General features: G+C 41.6%; 2 protein-coding genes across 3 annotated transcripts in view; one reads left to right on the forward strand and one right to left on the reverse strand.

The window, feature by feature from the left end:
* Nucleotides 1-13,024, forward strand: part of swt1 (SWT1 RNA endoribonuclease homolog) — a 27,771-nt gene extending 14,747 nt beyond the window's left edge. The window contains 3 exon segments of the mRNA XM_022199760.2: nucleotides 1,092-1,158; nucleotides 1,310-1,377; nucleotides 10,747-13,024. Coding sequence (XP_022055452.2) covers nucleotides 1,092-1,158; nucleotides 1,310-1,377; nucleotides 10,747-10,846 — 235 coding nt within the window. The 3' untranslated portion in view covers nucleotides 10,847-13,024.
* Nucleotides 12,784-26,688, reverse strand: ivns1abpa (influenza virus NS1A binding protein a). 2 transcript variants are annotated; one of them, XM_022199759.2, is made up of 15 exons: nucleotides 26,485-26,688; nucleotides 21,622-21,916; nucleotides 21,278-21,411; nucleotides 20,581-20,750; nucleotides 20,407-20,482; nucleotides 20,127-20,300; nucleotides 18,582-18,707; nucleotides 16,977-17,087; nucleotides 16,244-16,385; nucleotides 15,835-16,059; nucleotides 15,363-15,484; nucleotides 14,706-14,832; nucleotides 14,476-14,607; nucleotides 14,184-14,357; nucleotides 12,784-14,011 (listed from the first exon to the last, which is right to left on the reverse strand). In XM_022199759.2, the coding sequence occupies exons 3-15, from the start codon at nucleotides 21,386-21,388 to the stop codon at nucleotides 13,749-13,751; spliced, it is 1,953 nt and encodes a 650-aa protein (XP_022055451.1). In that variant the 5' UTR covers nucleotides 21,389-21,411; nucleotides 21,622-21,916; nucleotides 26,485-26,688; the 3' UTR covers nucleotides 12,784-13,748. The 2 variants fall into 2 exon arrangements, with proteins under 2 accessions (XP_022055451.1, XP_051802771.1); XM_051946811.1 differs by lacking the exon at nucleotides 26,485-26,688 and adding an exon at nucleotides 22,364-22,382.

Below are 26,688 nucleotides of genomic sequence, written 5' to 3' on the forward strand. Positions count from 1 at the left end.
GGTTTGAAAGGCATGTTTATTTTTTATAAATCTCTAAAATGGCACCATTGATCAGAGCCAGTTGCTGTAAATACTGTAAAAATCCTCAGATTTTCAGCAACAGTCATTCAATAACTAATATTTTGCATGTGAGTCTGTCTGTAAAACTCACCAAATCTTAGCTTATATTTTATCAAAATCACTTGTTGTGTGCACCTCATTGAACAAATTGTAAAAAAAAAAACTCTTTGTTTTAAGCAGATGCTGTAAAGAAATTTTTTTTAAAATGGAAAAGTCATGAGTGACTTAAAAGTGACCAAAAGTCCCATGACAAAAGCTTGGCTGAACTGCAGGCCGCTATTACACAGAGCAGATAGGAGACGAGCATGGAGAGCATTTCGAACAATGGAGAGGAAAATAAAACACATTTGAACTATAAAGTAAATAGAGCATGTCTCAAAAACGGTGCACAGTGGAGCACACTGTTGGAATACATTCAGCATGACGAAATAGCTTTACAGAGCTTAGAGATGTGCAGAATAGTGTGGAAAAATGCAGAGTTTGTCGAGGCTATGAGAAGGCAAATAGTGAAATATCCATAGTTTGCATAGTCACCATTTTTAGTAACATCTGTGGACACTTTCTTGTTTTTTTTCAGTTGCTGGAAATTGAGTCATCAAAGAAAATCAACTTTTGTTTTTGTTTTGGTATGTTTTTCTTTTCTTCTTTGTTGTTTTTTTCTTCTTTTTTTGACATTAGTCATTGTTTATGGCATTACTTACAAAACTTGCGTTAGTTCTTTTAGTTCTGTCTACTTCTAGCCACGTTTGTGTTGTTTCCACAGAGGTGCAGAGCTTTACTTTGCAGTTAAAAATGAGCCCACAGTCAGTAAAGATGTGAAAGGAGCAAAAAATGCCTTGAAGCTGCCTGGGGTTCAGAGGGTTAAAATGCTCGTTTACACTGTTAAATACACACTTACCCGATCTTACTGTCACAAACAAAAGCTTTTTTAGTGCAGAGTCACTCATTAGAAGTTTCTTCCAAATTCAGGTGTAGATTTGACTCGACGTGTTTCAAGATTGATCTCATAGATTTGTGTTTTTGTTCCTCAGTGTTTTGTCCTCAGCTCCTGGTTTGGAGGAAGTCCAGAATCTGCTCAGCATCATCCAGTCCAATAAGGTTGGTATCATGTCTCCGTTAATGAAGTAATTTAGATGACTGATGTTTTAATGAAACATATTTGACCCTTTTTCCTCACAGTGGACTTTGCCAGGTTGAGCTCACCTGAATTTGCTCGTTTTTAACTGGGTTCATATGCCTTGTGTTTCAGCTTACTAATGAAGAGTCCAGACTAACAGCCAAAGACCTTCTTGACTGTTTCTTACAACCAGACTACAGGTAGGGCGCATTCGTTTACATAACAGTGATAGTTATTTATTTACGGTGATGAAGAATGCGTACAATTTGGCTGCCGCTACACTGTGCACTTTGTGTCCAGTAAGTCAGAGGGATTTGCTGAGTTGAGTGTTGATGTGAAGTGATGGATGTATTTAGCAACGCCTTCACTTCTCACCAAATACTGCAATCGCACAAGTTCTCAGAATTCTCAGCATGCCTGGGCAAGTATGTGTGTTTTTCTAGCGTTGTAGCCGTTACCCTGTCATAATAGCCCTGCTTTTAGCTATCATCAACCGACCTCTCACAATGATGGTGACCATGCCAACATTTCCAAACAATTGTGACACTCATTGCTGACATATTTCTTTGAAAGGACACCTCAGTGATCAGCAGGCTGGTGTACAATGGAAATGCTCATTTGCAGTCACCTGATTCTTGTCAGGTGTTGAAACATAATCACATTTTGTCTTGGAGGGGGTAATGACTTCTTTGTTGCACTGGCGGGACTTAATGTTGGTTCTACACAAAGGCTTAATGTTCAAGGGGCAGAACGAAGAGGAAGTAAATGTTAAGTAACAAATCGACTTTATCTGAACCATGCAGATCTGGCAGAGCTCCAGCATGGCCTCTCATAAAGTAAAGGAAGCGTTAACAAGCTTAACCAGGATCACAAATAAAGTCAGTTATGTGTCACTTCGTCAGGTTATAGTCACTGCCATCTGGCTAACGCAACTTATTTTTACATGAGGCCTACAGCTCAGCATTATTAAGTTGCAGATTGTAAGTATCTTATGGAAGGAGACGGGATTTGTAGGCAGCCCAAAGAAGAGCTGAATTTAGGACCACAAAGTACCTTCTGCCCGTTCAGTCTCTTGTCATGTAACAGGTTGTATATTTACATCTGGTCTTACGTTACCACGACTGTCACAAGTGCCTTTTTTAATATTTACACATAATAGAACACAATGATCCCATTTACTTTGCTTATTTTTGGCTGCATATTATCTGCTTTTCACCTTATATATAGGATGGTTAAACTTAGACTGCTATTAGCGTTTACTGGATGTGTCAGGTAACAGTGGTGCCACTGATAATTTCATGTTGTTTGATAATAGACAATATTGTGAGGGTGTTTTAAAGATCTGAAAGATAATAAAATTAAACTGTTAATGAGTCATTAAACCTGTTAAAATGTACACTGCTAATTGATTATTGGATAGTTAAAGCTGGGGTAAGCAGTGTTTTTGGAGGTGTAATTAAGTAAAAATTCCGTACTAACCTTACAGCATATAGTAATTCAGTTGGTCAGAGAGGACACTAGACATCTGCATCTCTTCCTCTTGATTCTGTTTTCAGGCTTCAGAAAATGCTGCATGTGACAGGAGATGTTAGCCAGTCACAGAGCTTTATCCAGATCAGGTAGGACAGTATAAATAGCAACAGAAGACGTTCACTTGGGAGGTTAGAGTTCAAATCCCTGTGTGGAGCCACAAATAAATATCGACTTTAAGCTTAACTTGGTAATATCGACCGTGAACTCGTCTGATGGCAGGGACATAAAGCAAAAAGGGAAGGCAGAAGAGAAAATGACAAGTCATTTATTGTTGGGTCCAGCTCTCAAATGTAACCACTTCATGTTTTTCTGCGTTTTTAAAATGCAGTTATTTTGATTTACTGTCCTTGAAATTCTCTTTTGTGTCTGTGACAAGTATCAGGTCAATATATTCAACCACAACTGAAAATACAGGGTGTCCCAAAAAATTTGACATCATTTCGCAGGCCAGTAATTTTGGCAATTATTGTTGAAATAACCTTATATTCTCACAGAATGTACAGAAACACGTCAAGATGTTTTAGCTAATGTTTTATTTTTGTTCTGTTTTCAGGTTGAGCCATGCCGTTCACTCCCAAAGAGAAGTCCTTTTGCATCTTCGAATATGCTGATGTTGGTGATGGTCTACCAGATCCTTTAGCCCTGCATAAGCAGCCTTCCTCTTTAAATTTTTGGTACCAAGTCCAAATTTGTTTGAGAGTTGGTGAAGTTTTTCCAAATTTTGCATTGAAGGCACACTGCTCAGTCTTGGGTGACTGTGTGCGAGCATATTCCAAGACGCAAAATGACTTCTCTTTGGGAGTGAACGGCATGGCTCAACCTAAAAAAAGAACAAAAATGACACATTAAATATAAAATCTTTAACTGTTTCGATACATTCTGAGAAAATTAGAGGTTATTTCAACAAGAATCGCCAAAATTACTAGCCAGCGAAATTATGATGTCACTTGGAAATTGAGATTAAAACTAGACAGATAAATGAACCAGACAGAAATGACAGCCTAGATTAAGGTCAAAACTGTATTGCAATGTTTGTCTGCTCGACATCACTGAATAGTTCATCGTCCAACTGTAAAATGTCTCACCTATGATGTACATCAGTCACAATGAAAACAACTATTCAACATAGCAACTTTTTTCATGTTTGTATGTCAAAAAATTGCTGTTAGCTGATTGTTTTCTAGTCTCTTCACTCTCAAATTAAAATGTCTGTGTTGTTCTTAGATATAATTGTATATCTATAAGGAAAACACAGACAGTGAAACTGGATTTTTAACACATCATGCAACATTTAAGGACCTAACAATACAGTACAAAAATAAATAATCCATAATAAAACTACTTGCTGCTCTGATACTTTCTTACACTCAACAAAAAATATAAATGCAACACTTTTGCTTTTGCTCCCATTTTTTTATGAGATGAACTCAAAGATCTAAAACTTTTTCCACATACACAATATCACCATTTCTCTCAAATATTGTTCACAAATCTGTCTAAATCTGTGATAGTGAGCACTTCTCCTTTGCTGAGATAATCCATCCCACCTCACAGGTGTGTCATATCAAGATGCTGATTAGACACCATGATTAGTGCACAGGTGTGCCTTAGACTGCCCACAATAAAAGGCCACTCTGAAAGGTACAGTTTTGTTTTATTGGGGGGGTCCACTCCTCTGCAATGGCTGTGCGAAGTTGCTGGATATTGGCGAGAACTGGTACACGCTGTGGTATACCCCGATCCAGAGCATCCCAAACATGCTCAATGGGTGATTTGTCCGGTGAGTATGCTGGCCATGCAAGAACTGGGACGTTTTCAGCTTCCAAGAATTGATTTGTGAACAATATTTGAGAGAAATGGTGATATTGTGTATGTGGAAAAAGTTTTAGAACTTTGAGTTCATCTCATAAAAAATGGGAGCAAAAACAAAAGTGTTGCGTTTATATTTCTGTTGAGTGTACATTACTTGCATTACTTTTCACTTTCAATATTTGTTTTCCTCTACCATTCAGTGTAAAGTAACGCACATGCAGTATTTTATCTGAGGTGATTTTATTCAGCTCCTGTTTGTGTTTATGTCGCTTTTGTGAGGGAAAAGCAAACTTTAATTTCATACCCTGATAAAGCAGCAACAGACTGCACACATCCAGGGATGAACAGAATGGCTAAGCCCCTCATTCCATCGTGATATAGTTCTCGAGCTAAATTGCAGCCATGTTTCTGCCTGCAGGTTGAACTGAGCAGCTGCCATGGAAACAAGCCACAGGTCTATGTACCAACAGGTTATTTAGTTCCTGCTGACCATGTGTCTTCTCTTAATGCTGCTGTTTGACTGTCAGGAGCTTTTTCTGATAATTTCATTACCACAGTATGGGAAATATTGACTTTCACTGTTAGTAGAACTGATTTTCTCACTCTTCAATCACTTCAGATAAATTACTCTAAATTGGTTCTGTGGTTTCTGTTACTAATGATTACTTTATCATTACAGCCATATAGTAGCACCGTTGTTAAAAAAAAATGCTATCTTTAGATAACTGGAGACATAATTTCCCTGCATTCCAAGGAAGTAGTTCCTTGCATGGAATAACACTGATGTGAAGCCATAAATGAAACCAGCAGTTTATTACCTCCGCCAGGAGGTTATGTAATCATCGGAGTTTGTTTGTCTGTCTGTCTGTTAACAGCATAACTCAAAAAGTCATGGACGGATTTTCACCAAATTTTTACATGGCCGTCAGGCCATCTCTCAATTGTACAGAGTCCTTCAAAATAATCCTGGATCCAGACGATGATCTGGATCACCTCCAAAATCTAATCGATTGTTACTTTTGCTCTTCCGGACATTCTGTAAAAATTTGGTGAAAATCCGTCCATGACTTTTTGAGTTATGCTGTTAACAGACAGACAGATGGCCTGGCGGAGGTCTGCGCTCTCCGAGTGCTTTTCTAGTTTAGTATTAAAGACAACATCTGCTGTGTCACTTTGCTGAAGAGCTTTGCGGGGCACTTACCAGTCATGTCATTCCAGCTTTTGTTCTGACAGGTCACTGCTGAAAGACAAAGTTAAGCCGACTGTGTTGTGATTGTAAATTTTTTATTTGCTACATTAACTGTGGAGTGATCTGGGCCTTTACTTAGTGACCGCATTATCAGCGGTGTTAAATATTTGATTTCCGTACTGAGCGCAGTTGCATGATGTCATGAGTTATATAAGGCCTTCGGGAGGCCACGCTCCAGGATCACGTTTGTTCAATGGCAGTGTTTAGTCCAAGTGAGCAACAGCAGATAAGTTTTAATAATGACCGATTGGAGTGTTCTCTTTGGTTTACCTTTCTTGATAACAGATGCCTGTCGACTTTATAACACTGTCAACAGCACATTACAAAATGATCAGCTTGAGACCCATTGGCATAGGAACACTGTGTTATAAACACTTAGTTATTCATTTAATGGTTCGACTGTGATTTGCAGTTTAGTATTATCTATACAGGAGAGCTGTTATGTGTTTAGAAGGCTGGACATAGTTTTCAGCACAATCTGACAGACACATTTACTTCCTAGTCATTATATCTTCTCTTAATGCTGCTGTTTGACTGTCAGGAGCTTTTTCTGATAATTTCATTACCATAGTATGGGAAATATTGACTTTCACTGTTAGTACAATTGATTTTCTCAGACTTCAATCACTTCAAATAAATGGCTTTAAATTGGTCCTGTGGTTTCTGCTGATAATGATTACTTCTTCATTCCAGCCAAATACTAGCAGTGTCAGTTTTAGATAACTGGAGGCATAATTCCCTGCATTTCAAAGAAGTAATCCCCATAGCATGGAACGGCACTAATGTGACGCCATAACATGGTTGACAGCATGACATGTATGCACTTGTGGGTTTACATAAACCATTTTCTGACAGCCATCTCAATGTTAGTGGGTTTTTTTTTTAAGAAAAAAGGGAGAGAAAGCATCAAAACAAGTTTTACTGTCCTGTTTTTGTGAAGTCTTGAGGCTCAGCCCAGTTTGCCTTCTGCCACAATACATTCAGGTCTAATAAATATTTCACTAAATGCAGCCCTGCATCTGTATTCTGTACGAGTGCCTTCTTTCTACAGCATGGGGATATTTTCTCTACATGTCTGCTTCCTAAACTGTCAGATTTTCCTGACATGTACACCCTTGGAACACCTCCTGTGATGATTCTATAAACTGTATGAATGTGTGCTTGTGTGTTCAGGGTTGGTGGTTACTAAGTTGCTCAGGCAGATCTTTCTCATATTGTGCGTATATGAATGCATGATCACATGTTGCCGATCGTGGTTAACCTGCATATCATTTCTTACATAACTCTCTGACTCACACAACCTTAAAGCCACCTTCTTATATTTTAACAGTGACTCCTTTTGGCATTATCTTATGTCATAATATTTACAAGGTGCTTTTATGTAACTCTGCCGAACAGAATGGCACGGGGGGGGACAGTGCTCTGCTATGTGAGAAACCTATAGGGAACAACACGTTGTTCAGTGGAGGGAAGCCTATGCCTTGCTTTACTTAACCCTCCTGTTGTCCTGATTTACAGGCACCAAAAGAAATGTTGTTTCCTTGTCTGAAAAAAATCCAAAAATTCAGCAAAAAAATTCCCAAGATTTCTGAAAATTGACAAAACCTTTAGGAAGAAAATTCCAATAATTCCTTAAAAGTTTCCCTTAAAAGTTTTATTTAAAAAAATAATCCCCCAAATTTGGCAAGAAAACTCTTGGAAATGTTTTCAAAAAATTAGTAAAAATATTCCAAAAAAGTCCTAAAAATATCTAAAGTAATTACATATGTATCAGTAAAACTTCTAATATTGTCTTTAAGAACATTTAGAAAAAAAATCAACCAAAAATGTTCTTAAGAAACATTTTTAACATTTCTTTATTTCCACCAAAAAATGTTCAAAGATTTCCCAAAAATGCTGAAAATGTGAACATCAGAAGTTTCATTGTGAAAATATTTTTTCCCACATTTTCAAACTTTAAAACGGGTCAATTTTGACCCACAGGACGACACGAGGGTTAATTTTCTGTTCATTGTCATAAGAAATTACCCTTAGGAAGAACTGCTTTCTGTCAGTCATATGGATGGATTAATCAGAGCCAGGTGAGACGTAGAAGGGCAGACACACAAAAACTTTTCCAGCCTCTATTTTGTATCACTTCAGCACAAAACAGTTTCAGCATTTATTACTATAATTAGACCTCGCTAAAGGCCTTTGCATATCTTTACATATGTCAAACATTTTAAAAAGCAGCCCGGTGCCACCTTTCTATCATTAAACTCACATTCCTTCATAAGCCTGGGCTGAGTCACACTCTTAAAGGTCAATACTTTGCTTCAAATGATTTCAAAGTGGAAAAACTCACTTTTAATGAAGCCTTGCTTTCCTCTGAAAGCATAAGATAGTGTGAATAAGATTTCAACACAGAAGCCATCCCAGTGTAGTTGCGGCATGGTGTGACATGATGGAATAATGTTGTCTCATGCTTATTGGCAGGAACCTTACATCCAGTTAAAAAGAGAAAATCCGAACGCATGTGCAAGAGACCAACCAAAAACTAAAGAAGAATACAACTAACAGTGAAATCTGGATTGTGGAGATGATCCATGAGTCCACAGCAGCAGTTCTAGCCAAGTCGAGAGAGAATGAAATTGGAGGGAGTCCGTTCCAAATAACGACATGATTGGCTGGATGAGGACCGTTAGCAGTTATGTCATCTCACCAGATCATGTGGTCCAACATTCAGTTCAGCGCAAATCATTACTGTCTCCTGGGGATATCCATTAATTACCTGTCAAACACATGTAGGCTGTTATGTAACGCACAGAGGCAGCACAGCGTTGCCTCTTTGTGTATACGTTGTCGATCTGGGTCAGTGACTGCTCACAATTCAAGTGCGTCACTGACTTTGTGTGACTAGATCAGTGTTTGATGCTCTTTGACACGACCAGTGTGTCACAACAGTGAACCCACAGCTGTCAATGTAAACACTTTGACAGGAAGCCTTTCATGCACTCCCTCTGTCTATGGAACATGCTTGAATGAAAAAGCACATTAGTTGTGACAGACCAGCACATCCTGGGAATAGCCTAAACCCGACAAAAGGGAGCAGTGGGTAACAACCTGTCGTTTCTACACGTAATGAAAACACACAGCTACATGTTTGTCTGGAGAGAGGGAAGTGGATGGATAGATGCAGGATGAAAACAGGGAGCGTCAACGGCCAGCAGATTCTTTTCCTGCTTTCCTTCCTGCAGTTACGCAACGTTCCAATGGAAACAAAGCAGAGGAGGAAACAAACAAGCAACAAGCTCCCTCGGTGTCTCCGCTGCCAAGCAGCCGTTGCCAAGACTGTGCTCGTGGTGAAGACTGGCTGTGTGTTTTTCTTGTGCATTTGCAGCTGGCTGGATGTATTCGGTGTTGTAACCAGAAGAATGCAGTTCAGCTGGGCAGAAATGTGCATAAAACGCTGCTATTGAAATCCAGAGTTTCTGGAAGCTTCAGTGTAAACAGAAGCTCTTTTGTCTGTGATGGACATTGTGTCCTGAACATGATCAGCACATAGAAAGCTCAGTCATCAAGATGTCAGATGGATTCATCCAGATACTACAACGGTGAAATCACTACTGGATTGTGTTACATTTTTAGGTTTTAAAGGTTTTCGCTGCTTCTATGAATGATTTTGTCAAGTAAGAAAAGGACTAAACAGACAACAGAACCAACCAGCAGGCTGTGGCCTCCACATAGGTCAACAGAAGTTACTTAACCAGAAAACAGAAATGTACATTGTACCACCACATGTTTTTCTATCTCCAGACTGGACAACTTGTGCTGTGTATACATACAGTATTGATTCTTGTGACGTGCTCCACAAATGCATGACGATAAAGCCCGTCAACATGCATAACAACTTTTTCCCAGAATTAAGATTTCATTTTGAAGAGAGGATGGTTGATATTGCAGAATAAAAGATGGTAAAGTCCTAATTATAAAGAGCAGAAGAATAGTACCACACCTGTCCTCCCAGAAATCATGTTTTTTACGTAGCTAACATGTCCATGAGGTGCTTTTCATATGCTGGAGGACATATTGTATAAACAGGGATTAGGACTTCCAGAGTTTCTTGCATAACAAACCAAAGGAACCCATCCTTTCAACTTGTAAGGTGGGGCTTTCTGTAAAGTTCTTTTAAAGTTCTTTAAAATCGGTTTCCAGTTCAAACATGTGTTGCTAAATCACTCCAATGCTACAGTAGTAGCTTTACAGTGTTTGAGCTGATCAGTTGAGCTAATGTGCTTCAGCAGCGAGTTGGGATCGATGAGTTCAGATAAAGATTTAAGGAAGGAATGGATTGTTTTTTAGGAGAAATTTTTATGAATATGTAACTCTGACACACTGAGATGAGTTTTAGGGCTTTAATCAGTGACCAGAACGGGACTTTAACATTAGCAGATTTTCAGAGCTGGAGACTGGCTGTATTTAGCTTAGCTGAGCTTAAATGCTAAAACCAAGGTGTACTTTTCCTTTAAAGCACCACTTGGTTTAAACATCCACCTGCAGAGTCCAGGAGGGCAAGATGGCAGTTGTTGAAGGAACATGACATTCAGGGCCTCTGCATTCTGGACATGTGATGCGTCCTTGCAAATAACTTCCAATAATGTAACAAGAAATATGGAACTGATGATGAAGGCATTCGAATGAAGGTTCAAACTTGACATTACATCATCAGTCTGTCCTTTCTTTCCAGCCAGCATTTTAGTCTGTTTTATAAAAGCCAAACAGCTGCAGGAGTTTAAGAATTAATGTGAGACTCACATTTTCTGTTCAGGCAGGTTGTGGCTCTGAGTTTTTAAAATGAGCCGTTTCACATTTGGGAGAAGGAGACATTTAAAGGTCTTTCCATCTGTCAAACACTCCGATGCATTCATGTCTTCTGCTGTCTTTGCGTCCATTTCTGTGTTTTGTGTCTAATAAATGTGTTCTCCCGTGTTTCCAGGGAGAAGCTCAGAGTCGGAGGGAGCCAGTTAATGGAGCTGCAGCAGGCCTTGGATCGTTGTGTCTGGGCCACGAGTCAACACACCACCTTCCCCATGTAGCGCTGACTGGACCTGTGTCGGGACGTTTGCTCATCAGCCGAGCAGATGCTGGAATACGCGACGCTTTACTTGGACTAAAAACTGTAAATTAAAGGCGTAACTGCTCAGACTGAGCCTCTTGTGACTGGACCTGTTTACCTCTTCATCCTCCATCCACACAAAGGTTGATTTCAACAGAGACTGTGTCCTCTGAGTGAATGGACGCCTGTGGATGTTCTCCATCATTCTAAAGGTTTGTTAGACATTTTGTTTCCTGTTTTCCAATATGTGGAATTCAGTGTTGCTTTGAGCATTCTCCAACAATCATTCAGCTATTTTACACTTGATTCTCAGATCTCCTCTCAATCTTCCAGTCACAGATGAGCAGCGAGTTTTCATATTTCATCCTTCACAGAGCATTTTTACATTTTAAGTAACATTTAATGGAGAAATGTTCAAGTACCTTGAATTTTACGCATATAATTATTTAAAGAGAGCCATTAAATGACTGATCTTTATCGCAGCTTCTTACAGGTTATAAATTTGAGAGCAAAATATGTTTTATGTAAGAGTTTGATGTTTACAACAAGAAACTGCTGCATTTAATGATTATTTTTTTCATTTTGGTTGAAGTCAAATGTAAAAGAAAAATGAGAATTTATTTTAAAAGAGTTGTAAAATATTTTGAAGCGTTGTCTTATTATTAAAGACTTATTTTTCTTATGTGCATCCTTTGCAGTTGAAGGGATTTCTAAACCGATTCATTCTTGTGGTAGTTCTGTTTTAAGGAGAACCTCACCTGCGTGGTGATTGATAGCCTGAGCGTGGCTGCATGTGTGGATGGTGATGACTAAGCGGATTAGGCGCAGGTGACGCCAGCAGACGGGCCGAGATTACACTTGCCGCTAATGTGACACAGAGAGAGGCTGAAGCGTCAGGCGTCATGTACAGAGAGGTGAGGGGAAGACGAGGACAGTTAATGATGATCTGAACTTAGTGTGTCGTGAAGTCACTGCAGAGCTTCTATGAAACATCTTGTTGGATTCACACTGTTCTGTTTGTTTCATAGCTTATTAACTGTCTCAGAACAACTCACTGATCATTTATTTTCATAAGTGTGCAGTACATTTCCTCTGTTACTACAAAATGAAGCCGTTTTTGTTGTTTTGTCTGAATTTAGTTTCCTGTGTTGGTTGTACATTGTATTAGGCCACCAGGGGAGATTCAAATGCTTTAACACATTAATAAATACAACTAAGAGGAGGCCACCATAACTTTACTGTTTTAGGTAGTGGGATAACTGGACATCAGCCTGCTTGGGTGTGTCCAGACAACGGCCCCTTTGTTTTGTTTTTGCCATACTTTCAAAATGTTGGAGCGATCGACATTTGTGTCAGCAGAGATTATCGGCAACTAACTTGTGAATGAGCACAGGCGAGGGATTTAACCAGCTCTGGCAGGCAGTCGGTGATGTCTGAGGTCATGCAGATGCAGCCACAGCTCAGCTGGTCCCTTTTCAACACCTCCACAGCCCACAGTGACTGTCGTCATCCCTTCCTGCTGAGGTCTGTTAGCCAGCTTAGTATAATCTCCCCGAAAAGACACTTGAGCCAGTATTTTTTTTTCTGCTCCTCTCAGTGTGGTAGTCTGAGGAAAATGGTGGCAATGAATGCACAGACAGCAGCGATGAGGACGCAGTTACTATTGGACTCCTAAAGGAGAGCTGAGGTAAAGGCTAAGTTTAGTCACCAGATCAGCCGATGGTCATTTCATCACGTTTTGCAGCATCTGGTTCAGCCTTGTAAAAAGCGCATAACACAACCAGTGTTACTCCTGCTTGAAGAGCCCAACACCTTACTAAGACACTCGATTTTTCTTTCAATTTTCCACCTTCCTGTTTCTTATTTTCACTTGGAGCCACATATCGACATGTTTAGAAACTAGACTGAAGACAGAAATCAGATTTAAATGATTTATTAATTAAGAAATGTTACAAATCTGATAATTCTCGCTCTAACATTTCTTCCAGAAGAATCTGCCAATGCCTGACACTTTAAAAACACAAAAAAGAAAAAAAAAAGGATTTTCAGTAAACTGCATTTCTACATACATCAATTAGTTAAATCACAACAACAAAAGTTTGGTTAGCAGAAGCATGGTTGTGCGTGTGTGGTGTGTGCACGAAAAAAAAAAACTAAATCTGGCACTGGTTAGATTCATTGACTTGAGCTGTCTGCTACTACTTTTATTTTACTGGTAAATCAGTGTATAAAAAATATAAAAAAGGCCATCATTTAAGATTCAAAAAGCAATCCAGCTTGTTTAAAATGACACAAAAAGCCATGAACAGGAGTTTATTAACTCGCACTCTGAGTAAGGCTTCAACCGCTGACCTTTAAATATGTGAGCAAAATTACATTTCCACAACAGAAATATTCTTAAATAAACTTGAAACTTCCAAAATTCAGTCGTCACCACTCCATACAGCCACCTTCCATGTGACCAATAGTAGAAAGCTCATCTGAAAACCCTCAAAGTGACAAACCTTTAAACTCTAAGAGAAAAAGAAAAGCACTAAATGTGTAGTAAATGTTGGCATATGACAAAAAATGAGGAAGAAAAAATATGTACAGCACGAAAAACATTTTATGCAATATGCAAAGGCGTCATGTTGCTCTGGGCAACAACCCTCCCCTCCCGTCCCACTCGCCAAATATAAGCCAGTCTTCACTGAAGACCCCTCACCCCGACGTCCCCCGTCCCCACCCACACATATCCGCTCACACACACACACACACACACACACACACACAGAGAACATCACGAAACACGATTACGTCACTAAGCCTGTTAGTTTGGAAAAAGGTGAAGCACTGTGAGACTCCCCAACCCCGTCCCCTGCCCTCCCCCGTCTCCCCCTTCTTCAGTCAGAGAGGGGAGATAGGGCCTTGGTGCAGTCGTTCCACTCGTCTGTCTCGGGGTTGTAAACCTCCACGGTGTTGAGGAACTCGTTTCCGTCGAAGCCCCCCACGGCGTAGATGGTTTCTCCCAGCATGGCCACGCCCGCATTGCTGCGAGATGATGTCATGCTTCCCAGCATCCTCCACTCGTTGCGGGCGGGGTCGTACGCCTCCACGCAGCGGAGAGCGTGGGAGCCATCGAAGCCGCCGACAACAAACAGTTTGCCTGTAATAAGTGGGAGATGTTGGCGTTAGCAATACGTGACAGTTACTGGAATTGGCTGATAAAGTCACCATTTTCCCCACAGTTATGCTCTCTTGTGACAAATACAGCACAGAAACTCCTCAGCCGACATCTGGCTCCATCATTTCCACCTGTGTGACGTCGGTGGGTTTACCTGCATGGACAGCAACGCCGGCCCCCCTGCGAGCCACGTTCATGGGGGCGATCAGAGTCCAGGTGTTGTTCTCAGGGTTGTAGCGTTCCACAGTGTTCAGGCAGTTCCACGACTCTGCCCCTCCTATCACGTACATGAAGCCATCCAACTCACACACTGCTGCCTGGTGCCGCCCTGAAAACACGTTCAATGAAGTCAACTTGTCTTTTCCCCCACAGGGTGCAGAAATCTAAACAGGAAGTTGTGTTTTTAATTCTTAAGAACATCTTAAAAACATCTGTGGAACACGTACTGATGTTAAGGGAGGCACAGTTGGACCAGGTTTTGGTGACAGGGTCAAAAGCATCACAGTTCTTCAGGCCCTTCTGCCCGCAGGGGTCCGACCCTCCCACAACGTAAAGTTTGTTGTTCAAGGAGCAGACACCTTCAGACAAAGACAACAGGAATGAGTTCAACTAGCCCCCAAGTTTTAATTTCCTGGAAACAATTCTTAAACTGATGACTGCTGCACGACTGACTGACCTGCATTGCAGCGGTTTGTCCTCAGCTCTGGCACTTGAGCCCACTCATCAGCATGTGGGTCGTACGTCTCCCCGCAACTCAGCTCGTCAGAATGTCCGTTTGAACCTCCAATCACATACAGCTGGCCCTGCAAGAAGTGGAAACGGAACAGTTATTAAAAGACGATGCTTCAACCTGACACTTGCTGCTTTTATTGCCTTACAAACTTGGAACTACAAGGGCCTACTAAGAGAAGTTCACAAGTCAGGGATCCAACCACTTACACATGGAGTAGATAAATATTTAAGTATTTGCACAGGAAGCTTGAAGCCTGTTTGAACAGCTGCAGGCACACTCCTTGGACAATATTCAAAATGTCAGTTTATTGTAGAGTAAACAGATCTGAGATAAAGATGAATACCTCAGCTGCAGAAGATAACGGGCCTTTAATTCTAATTCTCTCCGTTTATTAACTACACCATGTCATATTTTACTGCCAAGCCTCATTTTGATTCTATTTCTAACAGATACACGAGGCACCAGGAGTTTATCCAACTAGATATCATCCCTGGGCCTTTATCTGGAAGCCAGCCTCCACCACACCTCAGCTATCATTGCAGGTCTGGCTTTTGAATGACTACCAGTTTTGTTTTACAAAATAAAAATGGTAAACTCTACCATGAGCACGGCCATCTGGAATCGAGCCCTCGGAGTCCGCATGGGTGCGATGAAGGTCCAGCGGTCCTCTTTGGGGTCGTAACACTCCACAGTCCTCAGACATTCCTCTCTGTTGTAACCTCCTACAGGATCACAAAGAGGCACCATGGTTAAAACTTCATACCCCTTACAAATTTAACATAAACCCCACCGGATTGAGCAGTCAAGAATTGTCAGCCTCATTCAACTAGTCCTACAAAAATCTGGTTTTAGTTGGAGTTTTGCGAGAAGTGAGCTTTAGTCCCCGTTTATTAAGCCAAGAAAAGCTTGTAGGTCTCACTGAACTGCACCACAACCTACATTAAACAAGCAAGTATAGATCTGACATGTGATACCATACTGTCACCCAACATCAACCCCAGCCTCCTGTGACCCTCCAAAGAACAGGGGAGCTATTGTTTAAATGGATGTCTTCATGCTATTCAGTGCCAACCTGCTGCGATGAGTCTGCCGTTCAGGCCTGCGGTGCCCAGGCCAGAGCGAGCGTAATGCATGGGTGACAGCGGGTGCTCTTCAAGCTCTTCAGGCTGGGCCTCGAAGCTGAGGCTCTTCATCAAACAGGGTGTGGCAGAAGGCGATGTCTGAGGGCTGCTGCGACCGTGCAGGAAGATCACACACAGCACACTGTCCAGCACAGCCAGACACAAGTAGGTGTTGTCTATGAGATAAAACAGAGATGTTAGAAGCTTCTAAATTCACTCAAGAATTTTTTCAAAAGGAAATTCTGATATTAACCTTACCCGCTGTAACAACTATCACAGTCTATGACTTTCTCACCCTCAAAACGGAATTCTTTGCAATTGTGCTGCAACTCATGACATGAAGTTAATAAACCTGCTTACTTGTGGTCTTCTCGGAGGCGATGTACTTCCACTCTCTCCTGGCGGTCTGCTTTGGGGCATTTGCTGCTTGGTTGGAGGGTGACAGGCTTCCTGAAGAGCTGCAGCTCATCTGTCTCTGGCTGCTCTCCCGAACCGGTTTCTTCTGCAAGAGCACAGTGCAGCTACAGAAGCCAAGCTTCACCACTGGCCCACCGGCGGCCAACGCCAGCTAATCACAGCCCAACCTACGCTTTGATCCAACTGGTCTAATGTGGACGTGGCTTAATTGAATCTGCACTAATCTTGTTCAAGCATGTGCTGAAATCCCACGCCACTTGAAGCCGACAGCACAGCACTGCAAACTACAGTCTCAGACCATGCTACACTCACATCTAACAGCACACAAGTCAGTCACAAGTCAAAACGGACGATGGAAAGCTAAGGCAGCCCATACTGCCCGCCCTCAACTGATTAGCTTTAGGAAAAGTTATAATAAAAATGTGGTTGTAATGTACACTCAACAGCATAGCCAGGCAGGCAGTCTAGTTCATTTCTTGATAATCTGACAATAGTCTTTACAGTGTTGTTAAATTACAGTATTAAACATCCATATATACTTCTAGCCAGGCACAGGCTGTGTAGTATTTTTATGCATGGCCAGGCACAAAAAAAAAACAAAACATGGCTACACACTGCCAAGCACAACGTTGTAGAGACTTCATCACAGTGAAGCCAGGCACAAGCTGCTGAGTACCTGCACAAACTGAAGGTGGTCCTCCTCGCCACCAAACACCTCACTGTGCCCCTCAATCACCAGCCCTCCATCCACCAGCTTGTGGTCAGGTGAGTAGTACAGCGTTTGCACCTGAAAGACAAACAGGAACAACATACCCATGTGGCTGTCTCCATGGCAACACACTCAGAGCCCCAGCATAAGAGGGGAGGGGGGGACATGAGGGAGGAGGAGGAGGGGAGGCAGTGCTGTGAAGAGGAAGGGGGGGGGGGAAAGGACGAAGCTCCCGGATCTTCAGTCGCTTGGATGGAAAGCTTCCTTTAAAAAGACACACATTCTGCTGCCACCGCACTGAGTGGGTTAATGGTTTGAGCTCAAGAAGATAGCTGCTGAGCACGCGACGGGGAAACTCCGTAATTTGCATCTATAAAAGAGGGAGCTGGTGAAAATTGAGAGATTGCATCTGGAAAGATCTTCTGTGAAGAACGGAGGGGAGGAGGAAGAGCTGCGAGTCGCCCTCTCCCCACCTCGGCTGCTTGGTAACCGGTCCTCTAGATGAAGAAGTCATTGTAGTGGAAGCTACAACAGGCAGTCAAATCCAGATGACTAATGACTGTAGTGCTGCACCGACCACCAGCTAATGCTGGAACATTATTCCACAATAGAAGGAATCCAGAAAGATCCAAATATATTCTGATGAAATAATACAATAAGAAAATGTGTGAAGTAACTCAGCTGCCCATCTAAGGGGCAAATGTTAGAGAAAAAACAGAAAAAGGTGCATTTTTTAAATATCAGAAGTTGCTGAAAATGCCAATTTCTCCAGGAAGGTTAATAATTTGGATGATTTTTGAATATGTTAATGGATGGATGGATCTGTATGAGAATATTATGTGTAGTAAAGGGACTTTATTGATTGCTAAATGTTTGGGAGCAATGTGTGCTGGTAAATGCAGAAATGGGATTCATCTGTATGTATGGCATGGACAGATGGGGGCACAGTGTTGCTTGGCTGCAAAGACAAGCTGCTGAGAGGCAGTAGTGCTCCTCTCCTCCCTCTCTTTTCTCTGACTCATTACCCTGGTGGCTCAGTCCTGGCTCCTCAGTCTGGTCTCCTGCTGCTGCTAATAAACCTACAGGAGAGATAAATCAACGGGGAGGAGTGCCTGTTAGTGCTGGAGCAACAAACACGCACCTGTTCAGACAGTAAAGTGGCAGTGAGAAAGCAGAATCAAGGGTCACATCTTAGAGAACCTGTGAATTTTTGTGTTCCAGAGAAGAGCACTGTAATACTCAGATGGGGTTGTACGTAAACCAACCACACACCCAAAACAGGACAGTGGAAACAAAAAAAACACAAGAGCAAACAGCAGCTCTTTCTTGGCTCACCTCTAACTTGTAGTATGGTTCAGGGGTACAGAGTTTCTGACTGCAAAAACCTCAACAAATCAGAGGAAAAAAAAAAGAACAATCCTGACATAGCAGCATGACAACGGCATGCCATTTCTACTTCAGCCCCCTTAAAGACCTCTTAATGTCAAAAACAGGAGGAGTCAGAGGGAGGGGACGGAGCAAGGTAAAACAAAGATTGGTCTGAGGGTTGAGAGTGCACACCCTGGTACTGACCTCCTCCATCAAACGTCCCAGTTGGTCACCATTCTCCCAAAGGCTACGCTGCACCCAGTTGAGCACCTTAGAGTAGAGCTTGCCATTGCTGGGCAGGGTCAGGTTGTCTTCTAGCATTACTTCTAACTGTGAACACATCAAAGGGGTGAAACAAGAGTTAAATGCATGCACAACAGGAATAAGCTGAATGCATAACAGGAAATTAATACCATGACCTTTACTGCTTAGCGGAAAACTTGATCATACTGACGGATCATTAATTAGCTTGTGCCTCAGGAACACCTGAATCATCACTTTGTGCCTGCTTAATGCTACCATCGTGACAGGACGGTATCATTAAGTTGCTCGAGAATCACCCGCATCCTTTATTAAGCTGGTACGCTCCAAGTTCAAGATGAAAGATAAATTAAATGAAAGAATAATAAATTTAACTAATGGATTTTGTGTGAATGAAATGCATTTAAAGTATCCCAAAAGGGAAAAAAAAGTTAACTAAGCCCAAATTAAAGGCTGAGGCTGGTTTTATAAATGGCTGGCCTTCCTTGGAAGCAATTACCTAATGGGCCGAATAGCTGCCAGTCACTGATGTTCAGCATAATGATCAATATCAGCAAATTAACAGGTTTGTGTTTTATTATCCAGTAACTGAGCTCCCAACTGCGAGATGCAATAAACCAAGTAAACTAATACATATATGATGCAAAAACATGTTTTATTCAACATGAATAAATTGTTGGTATAGATATATATATATATTTAAACTAATATCCTAAAAACACTTGTTTGTAAATGCTATAGCGTGTGGCTTTTTGCTGTTGAACACTGACATGGAACTAGAGAAGCTGTAATTAACAGATAAAATATTTATTTGACAAAGTCTTTCATTGTTAAATAAAATCCTAAATACTACTGATTAGTTTGAGTTACAGCTCAAATGCAATCCTAAATCAATCAAGGAATAGCGTATGCTTCTGTATTCAAACATAACACAAATTCAGAGGATTTTTTTAGACTTGCTTAAACTCAGCCTGAGGGTTAATTCAGTAGATTCTGGGTCAGTCTGAAGTAAAGGCTCCATACTGTAACCTGCCCACACTAGGCCTTACTGTTGCATATGTTTTAAATCCCCTGCTCTGAATACAATCTCAGGAGGCTTTACCTGCAGCGATATCTATAAGAGACACGCCCTCATACTCTAAGTATTGCGAATCTCAAGTCAGTCAGGTAAAATACAAACCTTAATCCAGTATGTGTTATTTAACCTAAGACCTCCATCACCAACTACTCTAAGTGCAGAGTGAGGGGCAACTAAACTAAACTAGATAGAAGATGACCTGTATATACACTATGTACGTATGTGATAAGTTGTTGCTGCAGGCATAGCCTAATTGTTGGCGATAGGAGAAAAACCTCCAGCTTCTTGATCTAAGAGTACCAACTCTTTCAAATCACTTGTAACTTAGCGGTAACAACTAAAACTAGTCAACTTGTGCAGGATTTTTAAAAACATTAGAAAATGCAGTATGTGTACATCAATGTTAGTACCTTGAGGCGGGGAAGTTTAAGGAAGTCTTCCTGTTCAGACACTTCCAGTAGATGGTCTTGGATGAAGGCGTCCACCTTGGCCAAAACTCTGCCGTCTCCCATGGAGCTGGCGAAGTTTCGAAAGGAGATGGCATTCTGGGAATCCATTTTAGACAGCAGGTAGTCCCCACAAATCTGAGAGGTGAGAGGAAGTCGTTAAGATGGAATCGCTTTGAGAACACTTAGCATTTTTGAGCACGAGAAGCACACGTGTTGAAAGGGAAGATGGGTAAAAACACACCTGTTTGACTCGCTCCATCTTGAACCTTCTGGCTGCAGAGTAAACTTCCTTGACCAGCTCTTTGTCTGCCTTCAGCCTGAGTTACACAAACACAAAAGTTGCCAAATGTTTGTTAAAAATGTGAGAATCCTGTAGATACAAAATCAGCAGCAACAAGTCAAAAGTGCTACTCACTGGGCAGTGTAGGCATAGTTAAGCAAGATCTCCACAGCTTCTGGGTCCAAGTCTTCAAAAGTGACATGTGAGACTCCATGAGGCTCAAGGTCACTGTTGAAGATCTCAAACAAGTAGGGACTACAGCAAGCCAGAACCGCACGGTGAGCCATCAGCTCATGACCACACACCTGGACGAACAGAGAGAAAGAAAGAGGCTAACCGTCAGGATGTTTCAGAGTTTGTTAAAGAGAAAAGTTACCTTGAATGCCTTGAGACTATAGGTTAAGGCAGGTATAGCTGATAGGTGAACAAGTGAGTCAGCGTCAATAAAACTATTTTAGTTTAAAAATTAAAAGCTTTAACAGCGACAACATTTATCTGAAGTTCAATTCTTGGATGAGTGCCAAAGTCTCAGATATCTGTATTGTACAACAGGTTCTCGCGTCTGACATCCAAGAGCAACAGCAGCATCAAAACATACATTCAAAAGGAAATATTCAAGTCATTTTCCAAGACTCCTACACGTTTTCAGTACATTCATTACTCACACCAAGCGACGGTAATACTTGGTTCTAACCGGAAGCTCTTCTAAATACACAGACATTTGGCCCCACAGGTTATACTGGTATCTGAAGTACCTCAAGCAGCATTTCCCAACAAACATGCTTGTCATGCTGCATGGCATGTTAGTGTGTGTCTTTTCAATAGACCGTACCTGCAGCCTAACATCGCAGAACTGACCGCTCTTTCTCAGAGCGTTCATTTTGGCCACGGTAGAATCCAGGAAACTTTCATCCTCAAAGATCAAATAACCGTTTGGAATCATCTTGGTGAATTTGAATGGTGTTCCTGAAAAAGAGTCATAAAACCACATTTAGACCCAGTAAAGCAGCAACACTTGCCCTGCACGTCCTCTGCACTCTGTCCAACGTGCTTTCAGCTGTGCAACACGGTAATAGCTGGCTTTATTCATTGATGACTAGAGACAGGATTAGGATTAGGTGCCTGTAATGTGCATTGTGCATTATAATCTGTCTCATGCATTAGTCACAGCCTTACCTAATAGAGAATAATGCAAATCCGGGAGGCACCACTGCTTAGAGTAGAACAGGAACCAAATGTGGGCAATAGGCAAAGCAGACTGAGATCACAGTGGAACTGAGACTTCTTCACCCAAGGAGAGGGACAGGAAGTTGTCAGAAGAAATGCCAGTCGACTTCAGGGGCGTGAGAAGAAGGGAGAGGGGGAGCAGCCGCAAGGACAAACTATCAGGCTTGAAGCGACTGTAATCAAGTCCTCGGGATCCCGTTGGCTATAGAGCTGTACTTATTCTCTGTTGGTCATACATTATAACCTAGAAAGAAAAACAAAAACAAAAAAAGAGAGTTGAGCTTGTTGTTTTGAAATGGGAAAAAGGGCAAAAGGCTGATTTTGAAAATGATGCTGCCTGCTCTTGGCACTGGAGCAATGTTAGCATGAGTCACTTCCACGTGGTAAATCAAAGCAGCCTCACACACAGGGCAGCACTTCCAACGCTCTCCCTTCTCCTCTTCCAGCGTCCCTTTTAAAATCCAATTCTGAAACGCCCAATAGAACAACTGAAATCGTTTTCATATTAATCACAAGACTGAAGAACAGAGCATCTGATTCGGGATATACTGGTCACTTCATCCGATCACAGCATCCACATTAAAGAGGAAACCTGGAATTCAGCTGCAAAGCACAAAGGCAGACAGAAATGGTCGTCCACCCTATGACACTCCTCCCTTACAACTCCATTTAGCTTTTTAAATCTCATCACCTGCTGCTACATCCCACCAGGTCAAACAAGACCGTATAATCCGTCTCATGCCATCAACTCCGTCTCTACTCTCTCAGAAGCAAGGCCTCCTCTCCAGCTCTATCTTATGTGACAAGCCTCCCAGCCTGGCTCCTCCCAATAGGAACCCTTTCATTCAGGCATAGACCTATAAGGAAAATGCAGGAGGGAACAATCTGTGGCAGTGTTCAACAGCCAGTCAGTTGGCGGGACTCAGTGAGAGGCTGGTTTTCTTGCACAACACCACTATAAATTCAGGCCGGCCATCATTCGTCCACTGCACATATAACCCATGTCAAAACCCCACCCACAATCACATCCGATAAAAACCATGCCCTGCCTCTACGTCTCAGATATTTTACTCTGGTATTTAAAAAAGAAGTTCAGATTTCAAGAGAAAGGGAAGCCCAAACTGACCTCAACAAAAAGACATCAGTCTCACCTGTGCGATGGAGATCCTAACATCAGAACTGAACACAAAAGATGTCCCACCATGGCTGACTAACGCACCGCTATGCTATCTACAGACTAAAGCAGATTAAATAAATGACACTGCAATTCCATTTTAACACGATTCCACATGGGGAGAGAGGACACGATAGACCCCAGCAGCTGCCCAACAGTCTGAAACTGTATCCAGACTCATGTGACGAGCATTCCCTGGACAGCCTAGTCTTGTGGAATCACCAACTTGGATGAAATTAAAACCAACTCAACTGCTCCACATGTACTTGACGCTTTAGCTGATGTCTCTGGCACATTTCTGACACCAGCATGGAATTTTTTACTTTTTTTTTTTTTTTTTAATTTGAATCTTTATGATATGTGCATTATTTTTTAGCTATAACAGATTACTGCAGGTCATACCTTCTCAAAACCTTTCAGAAACGTATTCAAATGCATGTCTGTCAGAAGTGCAACAAAAATATTTAAAGATCTTTGTTACTGAAACTATCCATTAGCCTTGCAGGGGCTTTATCTAAAGCAATTTCAGCTTTGGTTGTACTATGCACAATCAATGCATAGACTTCAGGTTGCAAAAACACTGTAGCAGACAAACAGCCTTGTCTTTGTAAGCTGAAATAACTGTCTTATCAATTGTTAGTTACGAGGGAATGTATACAAACACATTCAAGACCAAGACAATGTGTGAACAACTCATCTGTACTGAAATAATATTTTTGCCAAGGTAATCACAATGCCAGTTAGGTGGATAAAAGGCAACTTTACATATTACTCGCAGCAGTATAGTGCAATGTTATGACTTGTGTTCCAGTCATTTCAAACTACTGCCCAATGTCTCCATCCAAACATTTTTTAGAAATCACCTTCAAAGCACAAATGCTTGTGTGTACTTGGCCAGATCAACCAAATACTCAAATCCAGTGACCTACTAAACTCAAAACCACACTGTGCACAGTATTAGTTTAATAATAAGTCAGGCATCAGCAGGAAAAAAAAAAAAAAGAGGAATTACGTTCAGACGGGATTACTTCTCTTCAGACAGCATTTAGCAGTTTTTCTGCTACCTTTTTAACAGAGCAAAGAAAATAAGCAAATGTGCAGGGAGAGGGTGATGGCTGTGTCAGTCTGAAGAAGCAATAAAAGGAACCATGAAAAATTCATTGCTTTGCTCTAAAAGTACCTAGCACTATGTGGCAGCAGTCACCACGTCATGTATATGGGTGCTACTTGTGCAGTATAAAAGCTAAATGCTTATGAGACATATGTGCATGCTGTGCTGCACCACTGTTTTAGTTATAGGAAGGATGGAAAGGCAAATGCGTACAGCTACCAGCTTCTAACACCCATGAAGTGAGCCAAAGATTTTTATGGCTAAATGCCCCGGCATGATGGCACACGCTACAAAATGGTCTCTTTATATTTAACTGAACAGCATGTACAGGATGACTGACTGAAAAATATACTTCACCCCATCTGTGTGTGGATGGAGGGAACACTGACCTACTTTTGAGTTGTTATGCAACATCTGGCAGAAGACTCCTTGTGAAGGCTCAAATGCCCAACTCCTCCACATGGCCCAGTCCACCACACTGGCCTGTTGCCTTGTTCCCCACTCATTTCATTTGAACCCAAAGCTGTGGCAGCCACACCACACCCTCAGCTCTCTAGATATTTCTTTAACAAATCTTCATCATAGCTATAATTCAACCAAAATCTTCTGTTAACAGATAAGACAACTGAGAACCCACAAATGCCATTCAGGAATGAGGCTGGCTACATGAAAAATGAGTTGTGGAGCGTATCACACACTGAAAAGGTATTAAATTGTTGCCTGGTTGGTCACTTGTGTGGATGCAAGTTTCACAACCAAAAATTAGACAAAGAATTAGGGGATACAGTGTCCACATCACAATAGCAATCGAGCAAATAAGAGTATAACAGCGAGGCAGGCTTGACAAGCTGTATGTCTATTCGCTTGACAGCCGGGGAACAAAGGAGAGAGCATCAGCCTGAAAGAGAAAGAGTGAGACTGTTCACAACTTTGTCACAGAGGGTAGCTTTGAATGTACTTTCTCTCTCCATTTTTCCATCTGATTAGACTGGCACAAAAGTGCAGGTCTGAGGCTGAACAATCAATGCCTGTTAGACACCCCTCCAGTGGTGAAGAGGGGCAGTGCTGAATATTTCACCCAGTTTTACTGTGTGGAAATTTACTGCTTAAATTTAGCACATTGCAAAGGGAATCTCATCAGGGTGTGACAATAAAAAATGAATGAGGCCCTCAACAGTGTTAGTTCAGTGTCTATAAAATATAAAAAACTCGCAACCAACATAGTAGCAGGCCTCAGATGTTACAACAGACTCTACAGAACAATGAAAATGAGGAAGAAATCAAATTTGTTACAGAAACACCTCCATCCCTCCAGTCAAAAACAAACAAATCATTTCTGTACCACTACAGGAAATATAAATTTGAATATCTGACAGCATGACCACGACTTTCTAAATTTAACATCTGCTAGATATGCCTCAAAGACCCAGTTAAGTCTATTTTTATTCTTTCCATTAAATCACTAATCTACGTTATGTTACTTGGGAGTTTTCCACGTGGTTGCCAGTCGGATTAACAGTACAGTAGGTCAGACACTACCATGGCATTAAGTAGCAAGCAGCAGGGAGACAATGTACACTCCAACACCACAGGAAATCAGCTGGATAATTTCGTATCGATTCAGTGCAACGCTCAACGTCGACAGCATCAATACCGGTCACAGCCCATAAAATCTAACACAATATGGCACCAAATGTAGGGGTAGTACAGGACAACATGTACCCACGCTACCCACCCTACCATCCCCCAGTGGTCAAGTCTTACAATTGGAAACCAAGTATCTCACGTTAGTCTATTCGCTGCAATGTAATGTCATTCACTTCCCAGCCTTCTCCTCCACTAACCAGAGTAACATAGCAGGGCCATGATGTCTGGCGACGTGCCAGGAGTCATAAAGCTAGTCTGTATATACATCCCGCCACCAGAAACTGGGTCGGAAGCAAGACCCCTATAGCATCCGATAAGATTGACTTGATTTTTTGCGCGGATTACAAACACAGACAACACAAAGACGTGTTCATGCAAAGCGGCCAGCGACCCGAAGAGAGGTCGGTCAGAAGCTAACGCATGTTAGCCCTTTAGCTAGACAACCTGCTGCTTAGCTGGAGACTGGGAGCCACGAGACAGCCACACCGGCTTCATTAATTAAACTGAAACAACGCGAATGAATTTGGTCGTTGGTTTGAGTCTGGAGTGAAGGTAATACTAGTAATAATAGTTTTACTGTTAGCAGAGCTAAATATTGTATTCGCGTCACTAGTCGACAGTAACGTTATGCGGAAAGCGGCGGTTTGCGTGACATTGTCCGCGCCTGAATCGTTCAGCAGTCGCGGCATTTCCAGTTTCCACCACGACTCATAAAATACAATAATTACCGTTCATTGTAAACACTAAACAAATGTATAATTCCAGACGGCACATTAGCACCGATTGTGACTGATTTAACCGTTTCTCCACATGTTAACGTCTAACTACTTTAAAAAGACACCAGGCAGCATCAATTCCTATGTGAAGAAAAAAATCTTACCTGAGGCGTTTGACAACAAACGATATTAGACATATTTAATGCGAATTCAGAGTGGGTTGTTTCGTGTTAAAGAAAAAACGCAACGCGGCTACAGGCACGGCTTGTGGGGCTGCTGGTCGTAGTCGGATCCCTCTCAGCAGGAGAAGCACGTCCACTCTCCTTCTGCTCTGGACTCGCTCTGAACAAACGGCCGCCGGTGACGAG

Source organism: Acanthochromis polyacanthus, chromosome 4 (assembly GCF_021347895.1).
Source record: "Acanthochromis polyacanthus isolate Apoly-LR-REF ecotype Palm Island chromosome 4, KAUST_Apoly_ChrSc, whole genome shotgun sequence".
Taxonomy (NCBI): Eukaryota; Metazoa; Chordata; class Actinopteri; family Pomacentridae; genus Acanthochromis; species Acanthochromis polyacanthus.

Coding starts and splice junctions, on each gene's coding strand:
- ivns1abpa (XM_022199759.2), bottom strand. CDS start 21,388: ATGATTCCAAACGGTTATTTGATCTTTGAGGATGAAAGTTTCCTGGAT. Junction 18,708..20,126: donor TTAAACTTCCCCGCCTCAAG/GTACTAACATTG, acceptor ATGTGTTCACAG/TTAGAAGTAATGCTAGAAGA. Junction 14,608..14,705: donor GACAAACCGCTGCAATGCAG/GTCAGTCAGTCG, acceptor CTTTGTCTGAAG/GTGTCTGCTCCTTGAACAAC.